General features: G+C 44.1%; 1 protein-coding gene across 1 annotated transcript; it reads left to right on the forward strand.

The window, feature by feature from the left end:
• Positions 1–1,025: 1,025 nt before the first annotated feature.
• Positions 1,026–22,800, forward strand: LOC133365503 (uncharacterized). The gene is made up of 11 exons (XM_061587475.1): positions 1,026–1,165; positions 1,250–1,339; positions 3,106–3,211; positions 6,246–6,428; positions 9,883–9,939; positions 11,485–11,544; positions 17,438–17,502; positions 19,761–21,147; positions 21,295–21,356; positions 21,423–22,534; positions 22,700–22,800. The coding sequence occupies exons 1-11, from the start codon at positions 1,026–1,028 to the stop codon at positions 22,798–22,800; spliced, it is 3,363 nt and encodes a 1,120-aa protein (XP_061443459.1).
• Positions 22,801–23,099: the final 299 nt, after the last annotated feature.

The following is a 23,099-nucleotide window of genomic DNA, read 5'->3' on the forward strand; positions in this document are numbered from 1 at the left end:
TGCTACCTCACAAACAAGGGCAGTGCCTGAGGGGCTTAGAGAGCAACTTGTTGGAGTTGGTGACAGTTTGACTTTTCACTTGGAAGCTGGGAGCTAAGTGAGGACCTTGTTCTTCTGCTGCATCCAGGAGTTTATTTTGCTTATGAAAATTATTCTGGGTTGGTGTGCCTTTTGGGGTAGGTATACATGGGATAAGACAGCTCTCTATATTTGTGTTTTGCCCAAAAATGAAGGCAATTTTATATGCCTGGGGTCAAAAATATCACCCTGTCCTTTGAAACACACATATTTTCTTATTTATACATCCTTTGGGTAGCCCTGATGGGGAAAAATGAATAACTATTTGTTACAACTTTTCCACTATTATTGTCAACAATAGCAACAATATGGTTAAGTTGGAGAAACTGTTGGTGGCCATCCCAGGTTGCCAGAACAAACAGCTTTTTACCAGGAATCTAAAACAGTAAAGCGAAGTCTCCTGCCTGATGTTAATTGGTAGTGAATTCCAGAGCATAAATTTGTTAAACTTAGTGTTGTCAAACACTTAACAGTTATGGTGGTCAAAATTGGAATGGTATAATGGAAGTCAGTGATTAACTACATCACACCAGTGGTTTGTGTTGAGTATCACTGTATCATTCATTAACATTACTAATGTTGCAGTGTAGGCAGGGCAGGGCTAGCATTGTAAATACTCCCTTGGGGACCAGTGGAGCCAATTTTGACCACTAAATGCAGTGCTAAATTTAGATCTTGGTTCAAATCCCATCAAGAGATACTGGGCAATCAGTCTCACCTTAAGATCCCCACCAGTCACCACAGAAATGATAGTAACCTATCAAATTGGATTGAAAGAAATGGATTAGATATACTCTGTAAACTACTTTATGCAGTTAGTTCTATGTACATTTTTATTGTCAATTATAATAACATATAGCAGTATGTTTTGTTGCTTAATCCCCCCCCCTCAAAAAATCACCATCTATGGGTGCTGATTTGTTCTGGTCCTGATGTTTTGTAGAAAAATGATGGTTTCAGATCTGCTATTGGCTACAGAAAGGCTCAGAAGTGAGAAGAAGTTTCTTAGCAACATGATTATCAAGCTTGTTGGGGAGAACCAGCAGCTCTTGAAAGAAAACAAGCATTTTAGAGAAAATATCAGGAGGTAGGTGGTTTAGACAGCAATCCTTGTTATTACAGCTGGTCTCAGTTTCTATTTAGCTCCCTCTTCTGGAGATTCATTATATAGCACTCTAGGTTCAACCTGTTGCCTTCTCTCAGGCTACCAAACCTGGTACTACCTCCTGTCCACAAATTCCAGCTATGTGCCTGCAACCAGGTATCTCCTGCTCCCTTTCTGCTCCCACCCCTGCACCTGCAAACTTCTGAGTCAGGTTAGGTGTTGCACTCTGAACATCCCCACTTCAACAGCCAGGTCATATGATTAATGCAGGCAGGAAGAGAAGCAGAAGCAGCTCACATTTCTGCTTTTCTCCGCCTGGGAGCACAGAAAGGCAGAACGCATGCAGTTCTTCTGTGGTTAATTCCTTGGGCCTCAAATGGCTACTAAATCTGACAGATGTCTAGACAGGGAGAGCTCATGGCCAAATGACATATGTGACAAGCAGGAGATCCATTATTATCGGATCTCCTGGCATCTTTTTCATTAAAAGCAGCTGCCTGGTGGAGGGAATTTAGCTTGGGGTATGGTATTGTGAAAGGGGGTTGACCCTTTCCTGCAGTGCTGGGGCCCAAAGCCAAATAATCCCCTAATGCTGCTATTAGCTGTGGAGACATACTTGGGGGGGATTTAAGTTGGGAAAGTAGCACAGGGGAAGGATTGATCCTTTTCCGCACTGTTGTAGGCCCAGTGCAAATTCCACCTCTCAGGTCCTTTTAATGGACCGACCCCCCCCCCCCCCGATCTCCCATCTCTGATGTAGTTTGGCCTCAGCTGAGTCCTGTTTCCCATGTTACACTGGCAATGGAAATACAAGAAGCATGACTAAACAGGTTTGGAGTTGATACAAGCAGTGGAGATCAGGATCAGGAGTACTTTAAAGCACTATGCAAATGCTCTGAATTATTATTATCAAGAGTATTTATATTATTTGCATTGGGAAGGGAGTTACTTGCTGGTACCACTCACGATGTTATTCTGAGAACTGTGTTTTAATTGTTTTATCTGATCTTATTTTATTGTTGTGTGCCCCTATGATATTTTGTTATAGGATTGGGGGATTGTTATGGATATCTTTGGGTCTTCTTTCCAGCCTCTGGTTTTAAATCGAAGAGATGGAGTTGTAGAAGAGACACCTGCTGAACTGGTGGTGCTAGTTTCTTTATTAAGTTGATGGACCTGTTAAGCACCTGATTTAACATGTCTAAAGATTGTGGTCAAGAGATGTGTTGCCATAGGAACAACTGGCTGATGATGCTCTTTCAAGAAGGGTAGGCCTCCCCCTCTCTTTCTGGGGCCAAGAGATAGCCTGTGTTTGTTTTAGGCTGGTATGAAGCTGTGAGCTAAAAAGACCCAGAGAGGGCTTGCTCTCTGTGCTGAATCCAAAGTAGCCATGGCTTTGGGGGGCCTCCCTGAGGGCCTAATGGGGAAGCAAGATCGGTTGGGTTGGAGTGTTAACGGTATGGATTGCAAATCATCACAGAAAGAGTTAAAAGATTCCCATGCCTGTTTTAAACCCTAGGACAGGGGTTCCCAAACTGTGGCCCGTGAACCACCAGTGGTCTGCAATCTTCATTCAGGTAGTCCGTGGCATGTCTGCATTAAATATCCATACTGATTTTTAATTATATTTTATTGCTTGTTTTATTTCCTATATTGTATTTTATTGTATTACAGTTCGAATTCTTTGGAATGCAAATTGTAACACAATAAAATATTATATAAAAATACAATTAAAACCATACAGCATCTTACACAGAGCATTCCAATTGCTACAACAGGCAGGAGACAAGCCAGGAGCAGTTTTCAAGTGGTCTGTGGGGGGGAAAGTTTGGGAACTGTGGCCCTAGGACGTTTCTTTAAAAACCTTTCAGTGTTCACTTCCCTTAGCCTGCAGCGTTCTTGCCTTTTATTATGTCTTATAGCCTGCAATACCCACAGCGATACATAAAAAGAACGTTGGAGGAGATAGAGATGGAAGATGGAATCAAGATCAAGAAGCCAAAGGCTATAAAGCATCAGCAGAAAGAGGTTGGAGAGAAAAAAAGGTTGTCTGAAGAGTGCACGGAATACATTTGTCCCGTATTCAGTCGCTCTCCCCTCTGACGCAATTACCATCACATGAGGGGGAGAATGGGTGCAGCCTGTTGGCCCTGTTCCCTCCCGCACATCCCCTTCAATGTTCCTGCAGCTCCCATGTGTTGGAGACTGAATGTCTGCAGCCGAGAGCCTGTTCTACTTGCCTAGGCTCCCCGTGCAATTTAGAACAGCAGATGCCCTGCTACAGATGTTCAGCCCCCAACATGTGTGGGGCTGTAGCCACAGTGGCAGAGATATGTGGGAAGGGCCAGTGAGCTCTTCCTCCCTTTCCCCCTCGCATGATGGTAAGTGTGTATGTGTGTCCTTGTGTGTGCGTGTGAATGACTGGATGGGGCAGGGGGAGCCAACATTGGCCATGCCTACTGGGGCAGATGGGAGCTGGAGATGGGCAGATGGAGATGATGGAGAGCAAGCAAGTGAGTGAGGGGCCAAGGCTGTGAGGGGGGGTGGCATGTCTATTATGAAGGGACCTGCACTTCTGGATTTGCCTCTACACTGCTGATAACACTGACACAAAGGTGTTTCTGCACAGGTTAAAGCAGCTATGTTAGCTGTGGACATATTAATGTGCAGTTGCTTCTGTACATTGTTGTATACTTGCTACAGACAGCAGAACTCTGCAATCCAAACAGAAGACTGTTTCTTGGGCAAGGTCCTCGAAAGAGTGGTTGCGGACCAGCTCCAGACACTCTTGGATGAGACCAATTATCTGGATCCATTTCAATCGGGTTTCAGGCCCGGTTTTGGCATGGAGATGGCCTTGGTCGCCCTGTATGATGACCTTTGTCGGGAGAAAGACAGGGGTAGTGTAACTCTGTTGGTTCTCCTTGACCTCTCAGCGGCTTTTGATACCATCGACCATGGTATTCTTCTGGGGAGACTTGCGGATTTGGGAGTTGGAGGTACTGCTTGGCAGTGGTTCTGCTCCTACCTGGCGGGTCGTCTCCAGAAGGTAGTGCTTGGGGAGCATCGCTTGGCACCCTGGGCTCTCCAGTATGGAGTTCCACAGGGGTCAGTTCTGTCCCCCATGCTCTTTAACGTCTATATGAAGCCGCTGGGTGCTGTCATCAGGAGTTTTGGAGTGCGTTGCCACCAGTATGCTGATGACACGAAGCTCTACTTCTCCTTTTCATCTTGTTCAGGTGAGGCTATCAAGGTGCTCAACCGATGCCTGGCTGCGATAATGGACTGGATGAGAGCGAATAAATTGAAGCTCAATCCAGACAAGAATGAGACGCTGTTAATAGGTGGTTCTTCTGACCAGATGTTGGATGTTCAACCTGTCCTGGATGGGGTTGCACTCCCCCTGAAGGAGCAGGTTCGTAGCTTGGGAGTTCTTTTAGAACCATCCCTGTCACTGGAGGCCCAGGTAGCCTCGGTGGCATGGAGTGCTTTTTACCAACTTCGGCTGGTGGCCCAGCTATGCCCCTATCTGGACAAGGAAAACCTTGCTTCAGTTGTTCATGCTCTGGTAACCTCTAAATTAGACTACTGCAATGCACTCTACGTGGGGCTGCCCTTGAAGATGGTTCGGAAACTACAGCTCGTGCAGAATGCAGCGGCCAGATTGATAACTGGGACCAGGCGGTCCGAACATATAACACCGATTCTGGCCCGCTTGCACTGGTTGCCTATATGTTTCCGGGCTCGATTCAAGGTGCTGGTTTTAACCTATAAAGCCTTGCACGGCACGGGGCCACAATATCTGATGGAACGTCTCTCCCGATACGAACCTACCTGTACACTCCGTTCCACATCGAAGGCCCTCCTCCGGGTGCCTACTCAGAGAGAAGCCCGGAAGGTGATAACAAGAAAAAGGGCCTTCTCAGTGGTGGCCCCCGAACTATGGAATATTCTTCCTGATGAGGTACGCCTGGCGCCAACATTACTATCTTTTTGGCGCCAGGTAAAAACCTTCCTCTTCTCCCAGGCATTTTAGTTTCAGTTTTTAGCTTTTTAGCATCTTAGTATTTTTAGTATTTCAGCTTTTTAATATTTAATATGCATTTGTATGTGTATACATATGTTTTAATTTTTTATATATATATTATTAATGTATGTTTAAATTGCTTGATATGTGGTTTTAATTGTATATCAGATGTTTTACTTGTTGTGAACTGCCCAGAGAGCTTCAGCTATGGGGCGGTATATAAATTGAATTAATAAATAAATAAATAATAACGACTGGAGCAAGGGTGATCGCTCAACTCCATCCTTTTGCTTCCTGCCACACTAGAATATTGGAATACTGGGAAATGGGCAGTGCAGATATGGCTTAATCTTTGGGATTCCAGAATTATGTGAAGGTTCATGGTGCAGTTCCAGCTATGAAGCTAAGCCGATGTTTGGAAGGGAATGCTATTTGCATCCTTCTGATCTCCTTTAATACCCTTCTTAATGGGAACAGGGAGACCCCATCATACAAATCTCTGGTTTTATTTTCTATGGCAGGGATGGGGGACCTTTTTTCTGTGAACGGCTGATGATTTTTGAGAAGAGTAAATTAGGAACCAGATCTAACAATCAGCAGAGCCAGAGCAGATGGGGGGCAGACTGGGACCCAAAAGGTGGTGGAGCCAGCACCACAAGTGGGCAGAGTTTGCAGCATGGTATAGCTTTTCTCTCTCTCTCTGTCACTCTGATCCTCAGTCTCTTTCTTAGCACCATCCCATCCTCTTTCTCTCTCTCCCCCCACCTTTCCTGTCTGTCTGTCTGTCACTATAGAATCCATTTCTCCACCATTCACTATCCATAGCTGCCAGCACTGCCACATTCTTGGTAAACTAGTCTAGTCTACCCAAAGCAAAAGATGCTCAGTGCATTGAAACGATCCAGTCTCTGGACCCAATGCAGTGAATACAGAAATAAAAAAGTTTTTTTTTTTACACAAGAGGACATACCATTTTCTAGAAACTGTAGTTTTCAATATGTTTTGAAAAATATGTATACTTATTTTTGCTTTAAGCTGTATGTTTCTAGAATGTGTGACTGTCAGCTTGTCAGGCATCATGAACAGCTACAGACAAATATGGCTCACCATGGAGAGTCCTGCTATGATTCCGCTCTGATCTGTGATTCTGTCAGGTGTCACCATCATCTAAGCAGCATGGCATCTGGGCAATGCTTGGAGCATGAACTAAATGCAAAGGTATGTCAGTTTTCACCAGGTGTCTTCCTTTTTTTTTTAGGGTACAATCTTTTTGGAAGTTCTCCTGCACAGCCTTTTGTGTAATAAAACCTCCACAAAAGGGCAGCAACGTATCCTTGAACCCTGCTCCCAACATGTGCTTTCTTTTGGCTGCAAAGAGTTTTTGCCAATCCACTAATCAATGAGGCAGACTTACATTTTTTAATTGTTCTGTTTGTGTCTTGTTTTCTAGGTCCCTCTGGGACTATGCATTATGCTGTGGTCCTAAGTGGCCCTTGTCTTGTGCTCTTCTTTCCAAACTAGGGACAAAGAGTGAGCGTAGCCAATCCACTGTCTTTGTTTGACCTTAATTACATATAAGAGGGCCTCACTCATCATTTAACTGATGCTAGGAAAATGTGCTGTGAGAAATTTTTAAGACTATAGAATATGAAGCCTTTTCCAGTGTGACAGGAAAGATGTCGAGGAGTGCTGAAAGCTGCCATTTCATTTATTTACCTATTCTTGCATCATATTATACTAAACTATGGCTTAGCAAGAATGAGGAAGAGCGCAGGTACTTGGAGTAAAAATCATGCCTGCTTCACTCCTTCCCTAGGCCTGCTGTTGCCATGATACTTGGAGCTAGGCTGTGGCTTGGATTAACATTATGTGTGAACCTGGCATTATGGTTTGACTCACTCCCAACAAGCCATGTGCTGTAACAAAGGTTTGTTTTTTATTTACTGCTTGTGGTTTGAAGGAGACAAACTATGAACCCGGGTTGGTATATAACACTAAGACAAGCCATGGCTAAGCTCCAGGTAGTGCAGCAGCAGCAGCAGCAGGGCTGGGAGGATTCTGCACCAAGACTGCTGCTCAGACTTATTTATATTTTCTTTCCAAAATCAAATTTATAAAGAGCAACAAAATGTTATCTAATCCAGTATACAGATATTTGACTGGCAATCATTGAGTCCTTAGTTGATAGAGCTGTGTTTTATGTATAATCATGCTGTTGAAAGAACCACCAGTGCCCACATCTAATTTTTTGTAATGTTGCATTGGAAGGCTGTACTCTTCAACCTTGTGCAAAGCAATTCCATTTTCTTAAACGTAGCCTAGTTATTTAACACCTCAGTGAGTCAACTCTCTATTACGCCCTTTTGGATGCATTCTACATTTTCCAACTTAGTTCAGCAAATAAAATCAGCTAAGGGGCCAAGAGGAAATAGTGTTACAGTCTCCGCTTCCCTAAGCGGCAGGAAATTATAGGGTGATTTCCTCATGAGCACTGGAAACTTACAATGTTTTTGTAATATCCATTTATGTACAAACTGCATATCTCTAAACTGAGAAGGGTGGTGAGCAGCCAGGCAGACACCCAGAATGGGAACAGTCCTTTTTAAAGCAGCATCAGTCCCATCGAAACAACAACTGCCCCCGCCCAGCTGCTTTTACACTTAGGCTTCTTTACCTTCTCTGGCCAAATACAAACTTCAACTGTCACTAGCCAGACAGTGGCCTGCAGTAGTCACCAGCCATCAAAGGTTATTAAGCAAGCACCTGCCAGCTGTCAGTTATACAAAAGCTTAACTAAAAGATAATATTGCACAACCAAAGAGAATGTCTGCAGCATTTTGATGATTATAAAATTATACTGAGCAGATTTGAACTAGTAGTTGCAAAAGACAGGATCCAGTATAATGGCTGACCAACCCTAAAATAGGGTATCCTGGCTGTGAGGAAACCCCAGGGCAATGTAATGAAGACAATGCTATATCACACAAATTTGTATTTCTAGATCTCTAGTCCATTAGTGCTATGAATTAATTTGTGGTGGAAATAGTTCACTCTGGTTACCACACATAGGAAATTAATTGGCTTGGCTTGTGTTGTCCTGCCTTGGGGAAGGAGAGCATATAATTTTGCAGCAGCCTTTACTCTTAGCAAACTGGAGGAGCATTATTAATTTTCTTGACTTTTAAATACAAAGGGGTTTCCCCTCTATTTAAATCCTATCCTGGATGGCAGTCAAAAGTTATTTTGTGGTCACTGGTGCCATCATGAATACTTAGATGTTTCTTCAATCCATCTTTTTTCCCACCAAAGCACTTTGATCATTTCCATTATAGAAGTGTCCTAATGCAACACTCCTTTCTCCCTCACCGCAAGGCATCGTCACTCTCCTTTTCCTGTTGCCCCATTTATCATCATTCAATATTTATAAACCATTTTGATTATAGTCCATTATCCAAGTCCATATGGCTGCTAGGCTGTTTGCTGACCTCATGGTTTAACCTAGAGATGGATGGAAAGTTTATAATTGATCAGTTTAAAAAATATATTAATTTTGACAGCCCCCGTTGGCAAGGCACGTGTTAAAGTTACCATGTGTAGGGAAGGTGGAGAAGGTCTTATCCAGGTCAGGAGGAATGGAGACTTCAGAACCACTCCTGTGCATGTACCATTTGGATCGGCCCCATCAGCTTAGTAATACTAGTACCATGCAAGTCAGCAAGCCAAGCCACGCGCAAATGAAGAAGGCCTTTCCCTAACAACCCATCTCTAGTCACTAGCCAGTCTAGCCTGGAGAAAAGTCCCTTGTTGACCCAAATGTTGTAAAAACACATACCAGGAATAATTTCCAGAGGGGTAGCTGACTCGCATTAGTTGGTTGAAACAAAAACAACAGGGAGTGTTGTGGCCCCTTAAAACCTGATTTATTATGGCGTGAGCTTTCATGGACTAAGGTCCCCTTCAGATGGATTATAATCTAGAGCACGAAAGCTTCTGGATAATAAATGGGCTAACCTTCAAGACGCCACAAGACTCTTTGCTGTTTTTAGCAGACGTGAGGCTTTCTCCCCTACAGCATCTTCCCTCTGGGTGTCCATAGAGTCAGTTAGCTCTTTAACAAACTGTAGGAAGCTAATAAAAGCTTTCCCATTCCACCATGCCTTCAGGGAGTGGGGAGTTCTACACATCCATTTTAAATGTCATTTTATTCTGTGCTGCTTAATTGTTTTATTGTGTCGTGGTTTAGTATTTTACTCCTTATCTTTCTTGACCATGATATTTTTAGTTGCAATTTGCTATAGCTCCTACGGGTTGGCCTCTGGGCAGACAGATGGGGAAACAAACAAACAAACAACAGGAGTAAGGAAATCGTGTCCATTGTTATTATCCTATAGCAGGCTCATGTGCATACTTCACTTGATTACTCAATACATGATGATTTTTAGCTGAATGGACCAACTGACTCCATTGAAAAGTGTTGTGCTGGTGGCCCCGGCCAACATGAAAGCTCTGTCTGCGATAGCTCTTTCCCTTAATGTTGCAAAAAATTATTGTGGAATAGAAATATGTGAGCAGGGTTATAGTTTTCCCCCAAGGAAATATGACTTATAAATCTGTACTTTCTCTCCCTGCATTGATCATATGGATCATAACTGCTATTATAACTTTTTTAAAGACACAGCTGCAGCGCTGGGAAAAGAAGATGGAAGAAAAAAAAGGAGATTTTTTCAAGGTACTAGAAGCAAAATTATACCTTTAATGAAAGAAATGTATTCCTTTGAGAGTACCAAATCAGATTTAATTTGCAATTAAACTGTTAGCAAAAACAACTTTATTATTTTCTAAGTTCAAAAGTGTAAAAACCTCTTTCCCACCCTGCCTGCCTCCTAACTGTATCTCACCTTAATGTGATCTTTAAACAGTATTTTCAGGTCATTTGAGATAAAAATTAGAATGTAAACATAATCAGTCTGGAGAGTTATATGTGCATTCAGTTCCTTCTATCATTGAAATGAAAAGGGAAGCCAGCATGTCACGCATACTTGATACAGATTGTGCTAGCTAATCTTGCCACTCCTATCCACGCTTTGGCAACTCCCAAGTTTGATTACTTTAATGTATAGTATGTGTAGCTCATCCAAAAAATGGCAACCAGATCATCAACTGATGAACTGATCAGATTCAGAACAGACTAAATAAAGTACGTCTTCACACAGTGCATAGTTAAACTATGAAATTCTCTCCCACAAGAGGCAGCGATGGCCACCAACTTGGATGGATTGAAAAGAAGATTAGACAAATTCATGGAGGACAGGGCTATCAATGGCTTCTAGCCATGATAGCTATGTTCTTCCTCCATAAGCGGAGGCAGTTTGCTTCTAAATACCAGTTGCTGGAAACCACAGAAGGGAGAGTGCTCTTTGCACTCAGGTCCTGCTTGCAGATTTTCCGTGGGCAACCAGTTCACCACTGCGAGAACATGATGCTGGACTAGATGGGCCATTGGGCTGATCCAGCAGGCTTTCCTTATGTTTTTATGTTCTTATCACATTTTGCCTGTGCTTAAAAAGTTTCACTGGCTACCAATTTATTTATGAGGGCAATTGGAAGTGCTGGTTTTAACCCTGAATGACCTGGATCCACCTGCTCCTATATAACCCTGTCCACGAATCATGTTTGTCTCCAGCTGATGTTGGATTACAACTCCCAGCATCCCTGACCATTTGCCATACTGTCTGCCACTGGGTGTCCAACAGCATCTGGAATGCCACATATTCCTCATTCCTGATTGACAGAGACTCTGCTGTGGGTGCCTTCACCGTCAGAGGAGTGGCTACCAAGGACAGGGCTTTCTCCATTCTAACATCCTGATTCCACAGGGTACCTGCATTGTTGTTGTTTCAACATTTATTAAAGACCTTTCTATTCTCTCTGGCTTTTGGCAGCCTGCAAGCTTTTGCAGTTGAATTGTGTTCAGTTGGGCTTACTCCCTCATGAACATGTATAGGACTGCAGGCTTAATTGCTTGTTTTTGCTATTGTTTTCATTCTAGTCTTGTTGTATTGCTTTATATTTATTGATTTTTTTGTGTTCAATTCTAGGATGCCTTGGCCTGAAAGGGGCAGAAAGGCAGTGTAATTTTTTAAAAAATCATACATACTATTAATCCTATGAAAAGTATTTTAAAAACAAAAAAACCCTCTAAAATTTATGTAATGGAAATTGCAGGTGTAGCTTTTTATTTTCTTTAAAATGTTGTCTTTTATTTCTGTGGCAGGAACAACTACTTATGCTTGAAACAAGAGCAGCTTTGATAGAACAAGGAAAACATATTGAGGTACAGGAAGTATATTCATATTCAGTGATGTAGTTCCTTACTTTAAGTCAGTATGACTATTTCTGATTAAATATCATTGCCACTGAATGTGACATTACCCCCTTGCAAATCAAAAGGGAGTTCAGTCTTGACACTTTAAAAAGGAAATAATAGTCATTTAAAATGTGTGGCCTTAGATGTGTATTCCCGGGGAGGGGAAAATGTTGGAGATCAGGTGTTCTCTATGAGATGCATGTTTTAAAAATTAAAAAAAAGGGCAAGGATACTTTTTACTCCTGTAATCTACTCTGCAAAAATGGGGAACCATTTCTACATGTGTACCTATAAACACACATATGCTAGCAGTGCAGTTTAACTGGTTAAGAATCAAGAAGCAGAGAGTAGAAATAAATGGACAGTTCTCGCAATGGAGGGATCAATATTGGGACTAGCGCTTTTGAAAAAATGGAAATGAACTGCCTTCAAGTCGATTCCCACTTATGGCTACCCTATGAATAGGGTTTTCATGGTAAGCAGTATTCAGAAGGGATTTACCATTGCCTCCCTGTAAGGCTAGTCCTCCCAGCTGGCTAGGGCGTGCTCAGCTTGCCACAGCTACACAAGCTAGTCCCTTCCTTGTCCACAACTGCCAGCTGGGGGGCAACTGGGCTCCTTGGGACTATGCAGCTTGCCCACAGCTGCACAGGTGGTAGGGCACGTAACCCCTGAGCCACTCACGGTGGGGGTGATCTAAGGCTGGCCCTTGACACCCAGGAGACACAAGCGGGAATTTGAACTCACAGACTCTGGACTCCCATCCAGGCTGTCCTCCCTACTGTTCTATACCAGCTTTCAGTTGTTCAAAAATAACTTAGAGGTGAGCAGTGAAATAGCCAAGTTTGCTGATGATACCAAATTGTTCAGGGTCATTAAAATAAAAAGGGGTTATGAAGAGATCCGAAAGGACCTCTCCAAACGGAGTGAATGGATGGTAAAATGGCAAATGCAATTCAATGTAAACAAGTGTAAATTTATTCATATTGGAGCAAAAAAATCTCAATTTCACACATGTGCTTATGGAGTCTGAACTGTTGGTTGACAAAAAATGGGATCATAGTGGATAGCTTCATGAAGATGTTGGCCCAGGGTGTGGAGCTGTGAAAAAAGCAAACGTTATGTTAGGGATTTGTTTTTTTATTTTTTTATTCTTTTTTTTATTTATATCCCACCCTTCCTCCCAGTAGGAGCCCAGGGTAGCAAACAAAAACACTGGAAACACTCTAAAACATCTTAAAAACAGACTTTAAAATATATTTAAACAAAACATCTTTAACAACATATTAAAACAAAACTTCTTTAAAAACATATTTTTTAAAAAGCTTTAAAAACACCTTAAAAAGCAATTCCAACAAAGATGCAAACTGGGATAAGGTCTCTACTTGAAAGGCTTGTTGAAAGAGGAAGGTCTTCAATAGGTACCGAAAAGATAGAAGATATTTCTGTCTAATATTTAAGGGGAGGGAATTCCACAGGGTAGGTGCTGCCACACTAAAGGTCCATTTCCTATGTTGTGAGGAATGGACCTCCTGATAAGATGGTATCTGCAGGAGGCCCTCACCTGCAGAGCGCAGTGATCGACTGGATATACAAGGGATAAGGCGGTCTTTCAGGTATCCTGGGCCCAAGCCGTATAGGGCTTTGTACACCAAAACCAGAACTTGAACTTAGCCCGGTAGCTAATGGGCAGCCAGTGCAGTTCTCTTTGCAATGGAGTGACATGTTGGTGATACCCTTCCTCAGTGAGCAGTCGCACCGCCGCATTTTGCACCAGGGTGCTGCAGCTTCTGGACCAACCTCAAGGGCAGCACCACATAGAGTGCACTGCAGTAATCCAGCCTGAAGGTTACCAATGCATGGACAACAGTGGTCAGGTTATCCTGGTCCAGAAACAGCCACAGCTGTCTTACCAGCTGAGGCTGATAAAAGGCAGTCCTAGTAACAAAGATTGATCGAGGAGCACCCCAAGATTATGAACCTGTTCTTTCAAAGGGATTATGATCCCATCCAAAGCAGACAACTGACCAATTATCCAAACTCAGGAACCACCAACCCACAGTGCCTCTGTCTTGCTAGGATTCAGATTCAGTTTATTGGCCTTCATCCAGCCCACCACCAAGTTCAGGCACCGGTCCAGGGCTTGCATGACATCTCCCAATTCAGATGTTACACAGAAATAGAGCTGGGTATCATCTCCTAATGACTGCTCCCAAGGCCTTCATATAGATGTTAAATGGCATGGGGAGACAAGATGGTACCTTGCGGCACCCCACAGCACAACCACTAGGGGGCCGAAAGACAATTGCCCAAAGCTATTCTCTGAAAATGACCCTGGAGATAGGATTGGAACCACTGTAAAACAGTGCCTCCAATGCCCATGTCACCAAGTTGGCCCAGAAGAATGCCATGGTCAATGGTATGAAAAGCCACCGAGAGATCAAGAATAACAGGGTTACACTCCCTCTGTCGGTAGTTGTCACAAACCAATGGGTCCCTGCTGGGCTTTTTCAGGAGCAGCCAGATCACCGCCTCTTTCAGGGCAGCTGGGACCACTTCCTCCCGCAACAATGCATTGACAGCACCTTGGATCCACTGAGTCAAACCTCCTCAGCAAGCTTTAATAAGCCAACAAGGGCAAGGATCGAAAGGATACGTTGTTCACCACATCGTCGCAAGCACCTTGTCCATGTCAACAGGCAGTATCAACTGAAACTGTTCCCAAGAAGTTGCAGCAGACATTGCACTGGACACCCCACTGGGGACTACAGTAGATGTGAATGGGGCATCAAGATTGCAATGGAGGCGAGCAACTTTACCATCAAAGTGTCTTGCAAACAATTCACAGTGGGCCTCTGAAGGTCTAAAACTCCATTTCCTGGAGCTGATGTCAACAGACCCCTGACAATACGGGAAAGCTCCACTGGACAGGATGCAATAGTGGCAGAGAAGTGGGCCTTCTTTGCCACCCTCACCACCCGTCCTGCCCAGAGTGCGAGTCATGAGAAGGAGACGAGGATGAAATTAATTCTTGTTTTATTAGAGTAATTGAAACATCAAAGGCAGCACGCTTCATTGACTTAGCTATGCTAACTCACTACTCTCCCTAACTAAGCTACCTAAGCATACTCTGCAGCGTGTGAAGAAAGTTGACTCAGCACCCAGGTCAGGGGGGCGCTGCCTTAAGTAGGAACGGTCTTCGCCCGTAATCTCTGACTCCTTTGAAGACTATCCCTCTGACCGAAGCGCTTCTCACAACATCTTGCACGGGGCAAAAGGGGGCACAGCTCAGCCGGCTCATCTGACAGTACAGGCTCAATAGGTGCTGGCTCAGCTTCAGGAGGCGGGGAAGCGTTTGAAGTGTCAGGAGGGGAGCTCAGGGGGGGTTGGAGTTGGTGTGCGTACCAGGACATTCCCCAACAGCTCTGTTAGGGTGTCTGGAGGTGGAGCGAAGTCTTCTTCTGCGGGAGAACTGTCCATGGGAACTGACACAGTGTCAACCACCTCCCTCCCTGATTGTCCTTGAAAGTCTCAACACCCTGTGATTCTTCCCCTTGCCCTAGCTGAGTAAGCTGAAGCTCATCCAGCTCCCCTCCTTGATCCACCTGAGGCTGGGGCTCGACACCACCACACAGTAGGCATGGTTATGATGTTTTGCTCATGCCCGATCAGTCTCACAGCACATCTTTTGCCACTTGCACTCTAACCGTTGTCCAGCCTGTTTCATTGCCCTTGGTTCACAAGTGTACCAAGGTGCAAACTGGGCTCCACAATGCTGGAGAGGGTGCTCAGGGGCAACCATGTTAAAAGCCCAATATGTCTTGTTGTTCCACAGTGTGACAAGGGCTTCAACAGGGTCATCTGCTGTATCTACTGGGAACTCCCCCAGGGCGTTCAGGAATCCAATGGATTCCATTAGTCTCCAGGGGCAGACCATCTTAATCTGTCCATCACCCCTGCAGGGGAGGATCAGAGCTATAAGTCTAAACTTCACTAAGAAGTGCTCTGACCATGACAATGGCGGGACATCCACCACCCCCATCTCCAGAACACTCCTTCCTTCATCTGGAGCAAAAACCATGTCAAGGATGTGCCCTGCCCTATGCGTCGGGCCGGTGACAACTTGAGACAGCCCCACAGTCATCATGAAGGCCATGAAGTCCCGAGCAGGAACACTAGAGGCAGCCTCAGCATGGATATTGAAATCACCCAGGACTAGGGTTGCCAGGCTCAGGGCCTGAGAATGATTCTGTATCTTTAAGAGAAGATAAAATTCAGCCAAGTGCAGGTTTTCTTCCAACACTGTAATGGGAAAAACCACAAGGTGAAATTCTCCCTTCCCCCTGCACAACTTTTAAAGATACATAAGACCTCTTGGTTGCCAGGCCCAGCCTTCACGAGGTCTTCTATATCTTTAAAAGTTGTGCAAGGGGAAGGGAGAATTTCACCTTGTGGTTCTTCCCATTGCAAGAAAACCTGCACTTGGCTGAATTTTCTATTCTCTTAAAGATACAGAACCATTCTCAGGCACTGAGCCTGGCAACCCTACCCAGGACTATTGATCTGGCCTCCTCCAATACCACAACTGAGATGGCCTCTGCCAGCTCGGTCAGAGAAGCTGCTGGGCAGCAGGGTGGATGGCACACCGGCATCAACCCTAGTTTCCTGTCTCCTTGGCCCGACACCAGGTGCAGGCACTCACAGCCAGCTCCATGACAGAGTGATTTTCTGGTGACAGAGATGGAAGTTCTGTAGACCACAGCAACTCCTCGCCCACCATCCCTGCAGCCTGTGCTGGTGTTGTACCGAGTATGCAGGTGGGCAAAGCTGGGTCAAATCAACTCCTCCCAGCTCACCCACCCAGGTCTCAGTAATGCCCACCAAATTGGCACCCTCATCCATGACAGAGTGTGGTCTTATTGTGTACCGATCTGGTGTTAAACAACAGCACACACAGGCCAGTGGGCACAGCAGATGAGCAACAAGGAATCCATCCATGGGAGGAGTGGGAGCGAGGAACAAAGCACAGATAGCCTTGCTGTCGTCTTCTGTGGTAGGTCATCACCTCCCCATGGCTATACCTCCCTCCACCCATGATCACCAAAACTGGGGTGGCATCACCCATGTCCCTCCTTACAAAGACTCCTCCTAAACACCTGATATGGACACAACAAGATTCCAGCAATAAAACCTACCAAAATCAGTTATCCCAACATGCCTCTAGAGAATTGGGAACAGTCAGACCCGCTCAATATCTTTCACACAGGGCACACACCCTCCCCCCATCTCACACCCAGGGAGGGCCATCCTTCTGCCAATTGCAGACTCTCACTCTGAAGGCATCTGGCAACTTTCTTTCAGTTCACTGCGCAGCTCTCACCCTGCGCAGCAACTACACAACGTGTCAAGAGCCCTTGGGCTACTACTAATCTTATATTGTAGAAATCAATCAGTCACTCCCATTATAATTTTTGAAGTACCTGAGGACTGTCACTGCACAGTTCCACACAGAGAACCGCACCATACATTTAAAGCACATCCAATGCATAGTTAAAGCACATTTTCCCCAAGGAATAATAGGAATTGTAGTTTGTTAAAGGAGCTGGGAAGTTGTAGGCCAATGAGGGGGAAACTGCAGTTCCCAGAATTCTTTGGAAAGTCATGTGCTTTAAATATATGGTGTGGTTTTGTGCCAGTGATCCCTGATTTGTTAGATCACAAGTTACTACATTCTGAAAGACGTTTCTTTTTGAGAGAACGTGATTTGAAGAATCCCAAAGGGATTTTAAAGTGTGTGTGGAAGAAGTACATAAATGTATTTGCTATTCATCTGTAACATATGCATGTTTTGATTTTTAAGAGTCTTCAGATGAAAATAAATCACCTGCAAGAGGAGCTCAAGAATTCTGAGCTATGGTCTACATTGTAAGTCTTGGCATCTAATGAAAATAATGGGCTGGGGATGCTTTGGAATAACATAGGAGGTGACATGGGGGGGGAGTGCAGGGAGGAGGAGGAATTGCCCAAGGCTGCCTCAGTCACGGTTCTGTTGATGGAAGGCTCTGCTTGATCAAAGAGCCTTTGCTTTTATTGGTAGGTTTGTTTTCAATTTTTGTTATTTATATTTGTATTTGAAAGTTGCCTTGAGTTTCATTTATCATACAAAGGTTAGATGGAAAAGCTCAAATAAATAAATAAACCTTGAAACCTGCCAGTGAAGAACATAATGAACAATTGCAAGTATTCTGTAAAACAATTATTAATTTGCCTTCCTTTACTTTCTGTACATAACATGTTAATTTTGTCATAGTTGCATTTTCTGCTGTTCTGTAAAAATATTTTGGGCTCCATCAATAAGATATAGACCAAGTTGCTCCTAGTAGCAAATTTGTAAGTATTTCTAAATATCTGTATTACCTCCTGAATATTCAGGTAATAAATGCAATGGGTGTTAACGAATGATGAAACCCATAATTGGCTCAAAGTTACCTATGGCAAAGTGTCAAAATAATAAAATAGTTTCAAATATAGAAAAGAAAAACATGTGTGGCCTGCTTAATTTCATTAAGTATGCTTATGGCAGGGGTGAGGAACCTCCGGCCTCCAAGTCAATCATGGCCTCCCAAGGGGTCCAATTTGGTCCATGAGGCCATTTCCACCAAACCACCCCCACCCCTCACCAGCTCACATCACTAGTGACATTAGCTGATGGGTAGGAGGACAGGGTTTAATTCTGCTGTGGCTGTATGATTGTGTTACCAGGAAGGACCAAGTTTGCACAGCCAAAAATGGAAATGGACTGCCTTCAAGGCGATCCCGACTTATGGTGACTCTATGAATAGGGTGTTCATGGTAAACGGTATTCAGAGATGGTTTACCATTGCTTTCCTCTGAGGCTGAGGGGCAGTGACTGGCCCAAGGTAGGCAGCTGGATTTAATCCCCACTCACCGACTGAATGGTGATTAAACCCTCATCCATGTGTGCAAAAGAGTTCCCTGCAGGGAACTCTTGCACACCCAGGGCCACCAAGAGTGGGTTTGGGCCCGGTGAAGAAAAGATTTTGGGGGCCCCAGCAAGGGCGGACCAGCTAAAAATCTTTACACTTTAATCTTTTATATCATCATTATTTTCTTTACAATTCACCGATTTTACAATGGATGTCAAAAACAATTGACAAATAATGATACTACCGAGAAAGACAAAACCATATGCAACATAGTTGGGCCCTGGGCCCCCTTCTGGACCGCCAGGCCCCAGTAATTTGTACCGGCCTCCCCCTCCTCTCGTTGGCCCTGTGCATACCCACAGTGAACACTAAGCAGGATCACCCCTCCTTGCATCAGCTGGTGTGAAGAGAGAGCGATCCACGCAACGCTGGAGCAGTCTTTAAAGGGGCACGGAAGACTGCTTCAAATAGCACTGTAAAACACTTTAAGATAGTCCTTGTGCGGAGGCTCTCTTAAAGGAAATGCTCCTTGAAGCAGTCTCCCCCCATCCTCTTTAAAGATTGATCTGCTTCAAGACCGCTACAAAACAAGGACCCTTTTCTTCATCTCTGTGTGACCGCTATCCCTACCAGAGCTGAGGTGTGCTTGCTTTGGAAGGCCTGCCCCACACTGATCCTATTTGGAGGTTGAAGGGGTCAGTGTGGGCAGGCTTTCCAAGCCCCCCCGCCCCCCCTTCAAGCCTTGATTGAAGAGCTTGAAAGGAGGGGTGCAGGGGAAACTTTGCAAGCACAAGGTATTTTGACAAGTGGGTGGGGCCACCCAGCTGTTAATCATGTGCTGTCATAGTGATTGACAGTTGTATTGCCTGGCCCACCTGTCAAGGTTGGGTTGCAGGGTAGGGACAAAGATCTGCCCCCCAGACCCAAAAAGATTCCCCACCCCTGGCTTATGGAGTGAGAAACCACTGAGACCCTTTAGAAGAAGGGCCAGAACTCTGTGATAGAGCCTCTGATTTGCATGCAGAAGGTCCTAGGTTTAATCCCTGGCATCTCCAGGTAAGGCTGGGAGAGACCTCTGCCTGAAATCCTGGAGAGCTGCTGCCAGTCAGTGGTCTGACTTGGTGTGAGGCAGCTTCCTGTATTCCTCTGGCATTGTATTTTGAAGAAGTTGCATTTGAGGTCAGTTTTGTTCAAGACATTGTACCATATCCACATCTAAATCTTTGGCTTTTCTAGACAGACAGAAGAGTTGAGGAAGGACCCTTGTGGATCTTGGATTTACCAAGTAGACATGGACCATTTAGGATCACAAGTGAACAGAGAAGGAAAAAGAACCTGTGTGTTTATATGGCAAACAAGTACACATGTTAAAAGACCTGAAGCTGATACAGAAAAGCAAGAGCCTGAAAAGGTGAGCCCTGAAGTTCCTCAATTATCCACATATAACCTAAGGAAGAGATGGCTCGAAGCATCCATAGAAAATATCCAAAAGAGAGGAGATTTCAAAGCATCCAAACAGAATGTACTGAGATGGCTTCAAGCATCCATGCAAAGCCTGAGAGAGGAAGCATCTGAAGCATCCAGACCAGCTCTGGATGAATGGCTTAAAGAATCCTTTAAAAACATTGAAGAGGAATGTCCTGAAGTATCCAAACAGGACGTGAAAGAATGGCTTGAAGTATCCATAAATAACCTCCAAGAGGAAGGTCCTGAAACATCCCATCTAGGTGTTCAGGAATGGCTTGAAGCATCCATTAAAAGCCTCACGGATTTCCAAGAGTCTGAAATAAAGCCTCAGTTGTCCAGAGAGGGCCTAAAGAAGGAATGGCTTGAAGCATCCATAGCGAACCTCCAAAAGGGAAATTCTGAAGCTTCCAAAGTGAATGTATTAGGATGGCTTCAAGAATCTATGAAAAGCCTCAGAGAAAAAGCATCTGAAGCACCCATGCCAACTATGGAGGAATGGCTTAACGGATGCTTTAAAAACATTGAAGAGGAATGTCCTGAAGCATCCAGACAAGATGTGAAAGAATGGATTGAAATATCCATACGTAATCTCCAAGAAGAAGGACCTGAAGCATCCCATCTAAGTGTACAGAAATGGCTTGAAGCATCCATTAAAGGCATCCAGGAAAGCAACACAGCATCAAAATTGAGTGTGGAACCAAGTCTAGAGGAGGTGATACTTATAGTGCCACAACAGTTTCACACTGGCCTCCAGAAAGGATGGCTTCAAGCATCCCTAGAAAATCTCAAAAAGGAAGATTCCAAAGCATCCATAGAGAATGTACAGAACTGGCTTCAAGCATCTATGGAAAATCTTAAAGAGAAAGCTCCTGGAGCATCCCAAACAATCCTGCAGGAATGGCTTAATGAATCTGTAAGAAACCTTCAAGAACAATGTCCAGAAGCATCTAGACATGATGTGAAAGAATGGCTTGAAGTATCCATAAATAACCTCCAAGGCGCAGGTCCTGAAACATCCCTCCTAAGTGTTCATGGATGGCTTGAAGCATCCATGAAAAGCCTGCAAGAGGAAGCATCAAAGCTGAAAGTGCAGGAATTGTCTAAGGCATCCATGGAAAGCTTCCTAAAGGAAGGCCATGAAGCATCTAGAAAGAATGTGCAAAAATGGCTCCAAGGATCTATTAAAAGCCTTATGGAAAGGGGTCCTGAAGAATCCACACAGAGCGTACAGGAATGGCTTGAATCCTCCATGAAAAAAATTGAAGGGAAATGTCCTGAAGCATCCAAACAGGATGTAAGAGAGTGGCTTGAAGCATCCATAAGAAACCTCCAAGATGGAGGTCCTGAAGCATCCCATTTAAGTGTGCAGGAATGGCTAGAAGCATCCATGAATAACATCCAGGAAAAAAGTCCTGAAACATCTAGATGGAGTCTGCATAAACCATCCATGGAAGGCCATGAACCATCCAGCCTGAATGTGGGGAAATGGCTTCAAGCATCCTTAAGAAGCCTTATGAATGAAGGTCCTGAAGCATCCCAACAGAATGTGCAGGAATGGCTTGAAGAATCCTTAAAAAACCTTGAAGAGGAATGTCCTGAAGCATCCAGAAAGGACTTGAGAGAGTGGCTTGAAGCATCCATAAAAAGCCTGCAAGAAGGGGGTCCTGCATCCAGAGACAACCTTCAGGAATTCATAAAAGGATCCATTATGAATCTCCAAGATGAACATCCTTCACCATCTGGGAAAGGTGTGCAGCAGTGGCTTGAGGAGTCCATGAAAAGTGCCCAAATGGGAGCCTCCAGGCTCAGTGTGCAAAAGTGGCTTGAAACATCCATGAAAAACATTGAAGAGGCAGGATCTGACATATCTAAACAGAGCCTGCAGCAATGGCTTGAGACATCCATAAGAAACCTCAGTGAAACATGCCCTGAAGCATCAAGAAATGATGTGAAAGGATGGCTTGAGACATCCATAATAAATCTTCAAGAGCAAGGTCCTGAAACATCCAAAGTAAGTTTGCAGGAATGGCTTAAAGAATCACTACAAAGCTTTAAAGAAGAAGGTCCTGAAAAAGGTGTAATGGATGTGGAGAAGTGGCTTCAGTCATGCTTAAAGAGTCTGGAAGAGGACACATCCAGACAACATGTTCATGGATGGCTTGCAGAATCCCTAGCATACCTCCAAGAGGAAGATCCACACATATCCAGACAGGATACTGAAGAATGGCTTGAAGACTCCTTAAGACACCTTGATGATATATGTCCTGAAGAAGCTAGAGAGGATGTGAAGAATTGGCTTAAAGCCTCCATAATGAGTCTCCAGGAGGAAGGGCCCAAAGCATTCAGACAGGACCTGCAAGGATTCATAAAATCATCTATGGCAAACCTCAACCAGCAAAGTATTGCATCAGCCAGGGCAAACAACATGGATTGGCTTAAGATATCCAAATATAAACCAGAATCCAAGGATACCATAGAGAAACTACAACGTTCTTTATCCAGAATGAGCATACACTCTGTGCATCATAATGCATCCAAAAAAAGCCTATCTCTAATACCTGAGGAAAGTGAATCAGACAATGAAGAAGAAGAAGCAAACTTTGAGGGAGAAGAAACAGAGGAAGAAGACACAAATGTCGAGGAAGAAGACACAAATGTCGAGGAAGAAGACACAGACGTCGAGGAAGAAGACACAGACGTTGAGGAAGAAGAAACAAACCTTGAGGAAGATGATCTGGAAGTGCCCAAAGGCATTATTTATCAAGGAAAACAGGTATATGAGAAGTGTCAAAGCAAACACAAAGATTAGTAATTTCCAAAGAGATGGCCATGTTAGTCTGTTGCAGCAAAAAGAACAAAGAATCTTGTGGCACCTTAAAGACAAACACATTTATTATGGCATATGTGGGCTACAGTCCATCAGATGCACAACGTGTTTTTCTTAGTTACAGACACACAGAGAGGGTGTTTTTTTTTTAGGGGGGGTGGAATTGTAAATAGTGAGGTCAGGAGGAAATGAAATGCAGAAAAGTATAGACAATGATAATTACATAATTAACATCCTTAGGGTGCTTTCCAGATGGGAGTTCATTGTGGAATTGGTGCTGC

Source organism: Rhineura floridana, chromosome 10 (genome assembly GCF_030035675.1).
Source record: "Rhineura floridana isolate rRhiFlo1 chromosome 10, rRhiFlo1.hap2, whole genome shotgun sequence".
NCBI lineage: Eukaryota > Metazoa > Chordata > Lepidosauria > Squamata > Rhineuridae > Rhineura > Rhineura floridana.

Coding starts and splice junctions, on each gene's coding strand:
- LOC133365503 (XM_061587475.1), top strand. CDS start 1,026: ATGATGGTTTCAGATCTGCTATTGGCTACAGAAAGGCTCAGAAGTGAG. Junction 1,166..1,249: donor TTTAGAGAAAATATCAGGAG/GTAGGTGGTTTA, acceptor TTCATTATATAG/CACTCTAGGTTCAACCTGTT. Junction 3,212..6,245: donor TAAAGCATCAGCAGAAAGAG/GTTGGAGAGAAA, acceptor TTTTGCTTTAAG/CTGTATGTTTCTAGAATGTG.